At 52.4% G+C, this 8,918-nt stretch overlaps 1 protein-coding gene and 1 pseudogene across 1 annotated transcript; one reads left to right on the top strand and one right to left on the bottom strand.

Moving 5' to 3' along the window:
- Nucleotides 1–2,946: 2,946 nt before the first annotated feature.
- LOC106003145 lies at nucleotides 2,947–3,383 on the bottom strand (annotated as a pseudogene).
- Nucleotides 3,384–5,970: 2,587 nt separating this feature from the next.
- Fzd5 (frizzled class receptor 5) lies at nucleotides 5,971–8,639 on the top strand. The gene is made up of 2 exons (XM_013028998.1): nucleotides 5,971–6,303; nucleotides 6,558–8,639. Exon 2 carries the CDS (start codon nucleotides 6,804–6,806, stop codon nucleotides 8,550–8,552), a length of 1,749 nt encoding a protein of 582 aa, XP_012884452.1. The 5' UTR covers nucleotides 5,971–6,303; nucleotides 6,558–6,803; the 3' UTR covers nucleotides 8,553–8,639.
- The last annotated feature ends 279 nt before the right edge of the window (nucleotides 8,640–8,918 follow it).

Here is an 8,918-nt window from a genome sequence, read left to right as displayed (position 1 = left end):
GGAGTTGTTGGATGATGTGCCTTAAGGTATACAGGTAAAAGTCAAAGTCAAACTCAGATGCCTGCTCTATTTTACGTAGTATAGTCAACTTCAGAAATACAGTTCATATGGCATACTACATTCAACAAATCAATGCCAGTTGTGAAGTTGAAGAAAGTTAACCTCTGCTGTTGATTACGCACTCATGTATTTCACAAATGATTATTGAAGGTGTCTGTTTTTCATGTACCATTCCAAGCTCAAACATCAATCTGCTAAATAGCGTACAAATGCTGCCTTTTCATCCATTTCTATAGCATTGAGAACAGTACATGTATAAACAACATAAATCTAGTAAGAATAAAAATGCTAGGGAGGAAGGTGTAGCTCAAATGGCAGAGCACAAGCATAATGAGCAAGCTGAGTGAGTGCAAGGGCCTTAGATCAAAACTCAGTGCTGTGAGTGGGGGAAGGAGAGAGAGAGAGAGAGAGAGAGAAGAAAAACACTGTAATTATTCCCCAATGAGAAAAATCCCAAACCAGTATTTTGAAACTTATTGAATGTCACTTTTCAAATAGAACATTTAGCATTATCCTCTAGACTTTCAATGATTAAACATACCAGAATAATAATGTAAATTTAATTTTGAGTTTGACCTTGTAGAAATAGTATAGCATTAGTGTCTTCAAGGCAGAAATTCCATGTTTTTTGACTAGCTTACTGGCTGGATCAGCGTAAGAATAGGTGAGTGAGTTAACCCAGGAAGATGCTTGCTGATATTTTAAGAGCTTAAAACTTGTACCTGGGATATTGCTCATTGTTAAGACTGTTTGCCTAGGATGTACAAGGCTCTGGGTTTGATCCCTGGCATCATCACATACACACACAGAACAGTTGTATCTTTAAAACATTTAGTGTTTTCTACTTTGCTGAATAATGACTCAACACTCAGGATACATTTTGACTTTGAGGTTTCAACTACTCCAATCAGAATGGCTATCGTCAAGAACACAAACAACAACAAATGCTGGTGAGGATGCACTGTTGGTGGGAATGTAAACTAGTGCAATCACTAAAAATAGAAGTACCACATGATCCAGAGATACCATCGTGGGCATATATCCAAAGGAATGTACGTCAGGGTACAATAGAGGTACTTGAATGCTCATGTTCACCGTAGCACTATTCACAATCATCAAGCTCTGAAAACAGCCCAGAGATTGATTGGGAAAAAAATGGGGTATGCATACACAATGGATTATTATTCTTCCATAAAGAAAAGTGAAAATACGGGTTTTTCTTACAGATAAATGGATCATGTTAAGCAAAATATACCAGTGTCAGAAGAACAAGGACCAAATATTTTCTCACATGGAAGCTAGACCTAAAAATAAGCATATACATAAATACACACAGGATCATAAATATATAGAGAAAACATGTTTGTAATTGTGACTTTGAGGACACTAGAGGAAACAGGGAAAATAAGAGAGAGACTATTAAAAATGCATTGCGTATGTATCATAATAGTATCTGGAAACCCATTGAAAACTTCAATAATAGGAGAAAGGGATAGAGATAATAATTGATAGTTGTGTGAAATACTACAGTGAAACATCTTTGAAAGATCAACATAAGCCTGAAATAAAAATGAATGACAAGGGCTGGGAAGGTGGCTCAGTGGTAGAGCGCTTGCCTTGCATGCATCAGGCCTTGGATTCGATTCCTCAGCAAAAAGAAAAAAGCCGGAAGTGGCGCTGTGGCTCAAGTGGTAGAGCTCTAGCCTTGAGCTGAAGAGCTGAGGGACAGCACCCAGGCCCAGAGTTTAGGCCCACAACCGGACCCCCCCCCCAAAAAAAAATGAATGACAAGAGTGTATCATAGATCTTAGCAGGGGTACTAGTAGGAGGGGAGGGCAAAGGGATAGGGTAAAAGAGGGCTAATATGCTTGAAAGTTTAATATACATATTTGAAAATAGAACAGTGAAACCTGTTGAGAATTATTTAAGAAGGAGGAAAGGAGATCAAACAGGACAATGAATCTGTACAGGGTGTATGATAAGCAAATACAGATATGTTTTCAAAATTACACTCTTATTTACAACTAGTAGATCCTAATTTTAAAAAGATAAAAGAAAAAAATTGAGTTTCTACCCTTTCCATAAATGGAATAACTTCAAGCAAGCTATTTTAGTGCCAGTATCTTTATCTGATGCAAGGATTAAGTGAGTTCATGTTAATGAGTTATTTAGCATTCTGCGTAACATAGATTAAATAGAAAGCATCTCAAACTACATTAATTATTTTTTGTTGACTTAAACATAAATGCATGGTTTATTAAACAAAGACCGAAAACAAATATTTGTCAAGTCTGTTACATGTATCACACAGGAACAGCTTTTAACAGAAATCCATTGACCCCCCCAACATCTTTTTATTATAAATACAGATATCAAAAACAATCCTGAGTATATTTTAGATACTACTAGTAGTCAGCACCCACACTGTTTAAAAAATTAACACAATTTTTGACAATATTCACTGTACCTGCTACCTGACCCAATTTCAACTGCAGCTTTTTCACTACGTGGGATGGATGAAGCATGCCACTTCAGCTTGTCCTTCTGGAGACTTTGTTTTGGAAGCGCACTCACTGTCCACCGCAATTGGACTCTTCCTGCCATGCTTTCACCTTGAAAACCTGAGTTCTGATTCGAGTACTCCAGGTTCATGTTTAAATGACAGCGCCTTAACAAGAGAAAGAAAAATTCTGCTGCATTTTTCCTCCTGTTATCTGAAAACATAATGGGTGTGCATATATTAAATATGTTCTTACCAGTGTCCAGGTCATGTTTACCAGCTGAAATTCTCTTACTTAATGTGTAGGTATTTTGCATTGTGATATTTAACCAAGACATTAATATGAGTAGATGGTTGATTTAAGACAAATTTGAGGTTCCCTAAAATTAGTTATTATATGTTTGTCCTTCTGTGGCTGTGGAAGCTTCATATTTTCCTTGGACATCTTTAGATGTCTTAGCTCATGAAGTACAACTTTGATGCTATATGAATTTTGCAACTTTGCTAACACTGGTATGCTCCATGCATCCACCATTCCACTGGAATTGTTTATTCCATTTATATTAATTTTTGTTACAAATCTAACTGATGGAGGAGCTTCTGGATATTTAGGCCCACATTCTACTTTTAGGCTATGTGTTCTGCTTTCATGGTTAGTCTTTGGTGGCCCAATAATCATGCCTGTCCACCTTGTAAGTGTCATATCTTCATTATCGTCAAGGCCCCAGCTAACCGCACCTTCGCATGCTCCTTTTTGTCCTTCTTCAAGTTCTTCCAATAAGAGAAAATTACAAGGAAGTTTAACTCCTGTGGAGGCCACCATCTTCTCCTGCAGCCCAATGCAGCCACCTTAAACTACATTCATGATTGATTGATTGATTCACATTTTGGTGGTACTGAGATACTCATGTTTGTTTGGATGGCACTACCACTTGAACCATATTTCCAGTTAAAACCACCTTTAAATTGAAGTAATATGTGGGGGGAAAAGCAGGAATGAAAGTCAAGTCTATTTTGACAATATTTTGCTCTTTCTTTTTCTTCCTTCTTTCCTTGCCTTTCTTTCCATCCTTCTTCCTTTTTGTCTTCCTCTCTATTTTTCTCTCTCTTTCTTTGATACTGTCTCACTAGGTAGATCAAGCTGGCCTCAAACTTGAGGTCTTCCTGCCTCCCTTTATCAGTATGGGATTGCAAGCATGAACCACTATACTCAACTAACCGTATTTTCTTCTATTGTTACTGTTATTATTAGAGATCTCCAGGCAAAAAGTAAGCATTTGGCTAATGATTAAGAAGAGACAGGTCTGCAACCATTAGATAACAGAGTTAGAGTCAGAACCAAGTGAAAGAACATAAGTATTCTGGCTAAATTCCAGTGCGCGTGGTTAACATTCTCCAAGTTCAAATAATTTTTATTATTAGCCAACACTTGTCCTCCCCAATTCCACCGTTGCACAAGGGCACAGACGGAGACAGTCCTTGCTGGCATGTTCACAGGCTGTGCATACTTTCCATCGAGGGTTCCCTTTCTTTCAGATGGCAGAGTCATCGTCTTTCAACTCTCACTACTTGTAAGGTGGGGATGGGGTTTGCAGACATAAAGTGCCAAGTAATTCATTCTAAGTAAGGAGATAAAATATGAACACCTGTAGGATTCCAGAGACTGAAAGATGCAGTGTACATTTTCCCATGTTTATTCATAGTTACAATGTCTGTGGAGCGATTAGTGATGAGGCTGAGCTTATAACTGAAGAGGGAGATGGCTCTTCTGCAGTTTAGTCTCCCAGCCTTTACAAATGGGACAGAAAAGATCGGCAACAATTCGTAGCCTATCTGAGCCACCGAGAGCAGTCCTGAGTCCTTCAAGTGTTCCCCAGGCCCTCTGCCTGTTTCGCTATTTTTCCCCCTCCAGCGAGAGAAAAGGTTGGGGGAGAGGGGTACTATGTAAACTCTCTTCCTAGGCGTGTGAATGAATTTCAAGTAGGCGAAACACCTCAATCTTCCAACCTAATTAGAATGTGTTGGACATTTAAAACTTGCCGCCTAACAACCCATCTGGAGAGCGCCCCTGCGCGTCCCGGGGGTCGTGGCGCCCCGCAGATCTTCCCCGGGCCCGGGGCTTCCTCCGAGCCCCCAGCCTGCACCCCCCCCCCGCCTCCCAGGAAGCTCCATGGCGCAGCTTAGTGGTGAGCAGCCCCGGGGGTCCGGCTCCCTGCCCAGTACAGAACCCAGAGCCGAGAGTTTGCGACTTCATCATCACAAACCTCGACTGAAAAGGACTGACATCTTCCCAGATCAGAAAAGGGCTTTCTGGTCCCAACAGTAAGATGTTTCTAGGCGATGTATAAGATCGAAGCTGGAAAACAGCCAGGGCTTGGGGAGCGGGATGGGTAAGATGATGGTGCATGCCACTGCCCCGCTCCCTGGGCTCCAGCATGGGGCGGTGCACGAGATGGCCCAGGTGCTGCCCGGGTCACCGTGCCAAGCCGGTAAAGAGCTCACGCACCCTAGAACTGCCAGGATTCCAAGGCTATAGTAAGAGGCAAACGAACATCGCGGTAGGGGCTTAAGCGTTGGGTTTTCTTTCACCCAACCCACAACAGCGCAGACTAGAGACAGGTGTCACAGCGAACAGTACTTCCTGAAGCAATTCTTCCACACAAGCGCCGGGCTCTGCAAAGAAGCCGAGCTCGCGGAGAGGAGAGACCTGGTGGTAACTGTGAAAGCAGAGCTCCAGAAGCCTGCACCTTCACGAGCGCGGGAGTCCGCTCGGTGCGGCGGGCGCCCGCAGAGAACTCCGGAGGGACTTCTTGCTCGGGTTTCCCGCCCGGGTTCTCAAGGCAGAGGTGATTAGCATTCTCCCCGCCCCCATCGTTTCCAGGCCCACTATTGGCCAACGCTCTACCGTTGCCCGCCCCGGGCGGGGCCACAGGGCGCGAAGGGGCGGGGGGGGGGAGACTGGCGGAGCCCGCGGGGCAGTGGGCGGGGACCCAAGGAGAGCTTGGTGGGGCGGCCCGCAACGGGAGCCCGGGCCCGAGGGGGGCGGGCCGGGGGCGGGGCCTCCCGGCGGGCATTAGAGGCAGGTGACCCGGGCGCGGCGGGAGAGGGCAGTCAGCCTGCGGCCGAGACTCAGCCGCCGCCGCCCGCAGCTCGGTGCCCCAAGGAGGTGGGCGAGAGGGTGCGCCAGCGCGGGGCAGGGGGAGGAGCCGAGCCGGGTGCGTCCGGAGAGCGCCGCCACCGCCCCCCGGAGTCCGCCGGAGCGCGGAGCCCCCTGCAGGGGAGCGGGCGAGCGGCGGGCGGGACGCGGCGGCGGGCGCTCACCATGCAGTCCCGGCCCGGCCAGCGCCGGCGGCTCGCGGTGCTGTAAGGCAGCGGGGTCCCCGGGCCGCCGCGCCTCGCCTTTCTCCCGCCCAGGTGCTGCCAAGGCGCGCTCGCTCTTCGTTCTGCTCCCGGTCCCGGGTGGAACGCCCGGCCTGCCCCTGCCCCGCTCCGCCCGGATCATGCGGGGCGATCCGGAGGAAGAGAAGGCGAGTGACCGGCCTACGCCGATCGCATTCCGGGGGCGCCCTGCTCCCTGAGACGCCCCCACCTGCTGCCATGTGTCGCCGCCACCCGTACCCGGCCTTGTGCTAAACTTTCCCAGCGCCGGCCCGACTCGGAGTGGCGTTTCGGAGCCGGGTGGCTCGGAGGACGGACGATCCAGGTTGGCTGCGGACATCTGTCCCCCAGCGGGACCCGCAGAGGTGAGAGCCCGCGCCCGCCCGCTTCCTCGGCCCCTTTCCCGGGGCAGAGCGCCCAGTCCGGAGACGCAGCCCCGAGGGCCCGTCCTGGGAAGGAGGGTGTGGGGAGTCAGAAGTCCGGGTCCCGCGGGGAAAGTGGAAGAGAAGAGAGAGGTTCCCTGAGAGATTGGAAACTCCTGGCGGGGATCAGGCTGTTGACTCTCCCCTCTGCGAGGGGTGGTTGTGATTTGTCTCCCCGATTTTGTCTTGTTAAAAAGACTCCTTTGCTCGGGATCGGAGCCCTCGCCAGTCTCTTCCCCCCCTCCGGAGGACCCGAGTGGAGGCAGCGCCTTCCCGAAAGCAGTTTAGCGCTGGACGGATTTCTTTAAGAGAAAAAGAAACCAACAGGTTGCCAGCCCCGGCGTCGACACCCAAGTGTGCGGAGAGGACAGCCCGGGTCCCGGATTCCTCGGCCTGTGTCGGCCCCTCGCGGGCTGCTCGAGACGAGGGGAGGGAGGGGGGCGATGGCTCGGCCTGACCCGTGCGCGCCGCCTTCGCTGCTGCTGCTGCTCCTGGCACAGCTGGCGGGTCGGGCGGCGGCCGCCTCCAAGGCCCCAGTGTGCCAGGAAATCACGGTGCCCATGTGCCGGGGCATTGGCTACAACCTGACGCACATGCCCAACCAGTTCAACCACGACACGCAGGACGAAGCCGGCCTGGAAGTGCACCAGTTCTGGCCGCTGGTGGAGATCCATTGCTCGCCCGACCTGCGCTTCTTCCTGTGCTCCATGTACACGCCCATCTGCCTGCCGGACTACCACAAGCCGCTGCCGCCCTGCCGCTCGGTGTGCGAGCGCGCCAAAGCCGGCTGCTCGCCGCTCATGCGCCAGTACGGCTTCGCCTGGCCCGAGCGCATGAGCTGTGACCGCCTCCCGGTGCTGGGCCGCGACGCCGAGGTCCTGTGCATGGATTACAACCGCAGCGAGGCCACCACGGCGCCCCCCAGGTCCTTCCCGGCCAAGCCCACCCTCCCGGGCGCCCCGTCCTCCGGGGGCGAGTGCGCCAGCGGAGGCCCCTCGGTGTGCACGTGCCGGGAGCCCTTCGTGCCCATCCTGAAGGAGTCGCACCCGCTCTACAACAAGGTGTGGACGGGCCAGGTGCCCAACTGCGCGGTGCCCTGCTACCAGCCGTCCTTCAGCCCGGACGAGCGCACGTTCGCCACCTTCTGGATCGGCCTGTGGTCCGTTCTGTGCTTCATCTCCACCGCCACCACGGTGGCCACCTTCCTCATCGACATGGAACGCTTCCGCTACCCCGAGCGCCCCATCATCTTCCTGTCGGCCTGCTACCTGTGCGTGTCCCTGGGGTTCCTCGTGCGCCTGGTCGTGGGCCACGCCAGCGTCGCCTGCAGCCGGGAGCACAGCCACATCCACTACGAGACCACGGGCCCGGCGCTGTGCACCGTCGTCTTCCTGCTGGTGTACTTCTTCGGCATGGCCAGCTCCATCTGGTGGGTCATCCTGTCGCTCACCTGGTTCTTGGCGGCCGGCATGAAGTGGGGCAACGAGGCCATCGCGGGCTACGCGCAGTACTTCCACCTGGCCGCCTGGCTCATCCCCAGCGTCAAGTCCATCACGGCGCTGGCTCTGAGCTCCGTGGACGGGGACCCGGTGGCCGGCATCTGCTACGTGGGCAACCAGAACCTGAACTCGCTTCGTGGCTTCGTGCTGGGCCCACTGGTGCTCTACCTGCTGGTGGGCACGCTCTTCCTCTTGGCGGGCTTCGTGTCTCTCTTCCGCATCCGTAGCGTCATTAAGCAGGGTGGCACGAAGACGGACAAGCTGGAGAAGCTCATGATCCGCATCGGCATCTTCACCCTGCTCTACACGGTGCCCGCCAGCATCGTGGTGGCCTGTTACCTGTACGAACAGCACTACCGGGAGAGCTGGGAGGCGGCCCTCACCTGCGCGTGCCCGGGCTCCGACGCGGGCCAGCCGCGCGCCAAACCCGAGTACTGGGTGCTCATGCTCAAGTACTTCATGTGCTTGGTCGTGGGCATCACGTCGGGCGTCTGGATCTGGTCTGGCAAGACCGTGGAGTCTTGGCGGCGCTTTACCAGCCGCTGCTGCTGCCGCCCGCGGCGGGGCCACAAGAGCGGGGGCGCCATGGCCTCCGGGGACTACGCGGAGGCCAGCGCTGCGCTCACTGGCAGGACCGGGCCGCCGGGCCCCGCCGCCGCGTACCACAAGCAGGTGTCCCTGTCGCACGTCTAGGAGGAGAAGGAGGAGGAGGCCGAGGCGGAGGCCCGGCCCCCGCCCCTGCACCCGTGCTGGGAGTGGAGGGGGGGGGTTGTTTTGTTGGGTAGCTTGGCGAAGGTCACTTCCGTTTACCTTCTTGGTGCTGATGCCCCCTCCTGGGGGGGAGAGAGAGAGAGAGGGGGAGAGAGAGAGAGAGAGAGAGAGAGAGAGAGAGAGAGAGAGAGAGAGAGGGAGGGAGAGGAGGGGGAGGAGCAGGGGGAGGGGGAAGGGGACGGTTTCCAGGGTGGACCTGACCCGGTTCTTCTCAAAGGGGCTCAGCTCAGTCTTGTGTGTTCTAGTTTGCGTTCCTTTGCTACCTTCTTTAGAGGAACTCTGGTTTTA

The sequence above is a fragment of the Dipodomys ordii genome, unplaced genomic scaffold (genome assembly GCF_000151885.1).
Source record: "Dipodomys ordii isolate 6190 unplaced genomic scaffold, Dord_2.0 Scaffold1, whole genome shotgun sequence".
In the NCBI taxonomy this organism is placed as follows: Eukaryota; Metazoa; Chordata; class Mammalia; order Rodentia; family Heteromyidae; genus Dipodomys; species Dipodomys ordii.
Note: the sequence above shows the minus strand (reverse complement) of the source record. Positions and strands in the feature narration are given on the sequence as shown.

What these genes read in the sequence shown, in the direction of transcription:
- Fzd5 (XM_013028998.1), top strand. Translation starts at nt 6,804, where the DNA reads ATGGCTCGGCCTGACCCGTGCGCGCCGCCTTCGCTGCTGCTGCTGCTC.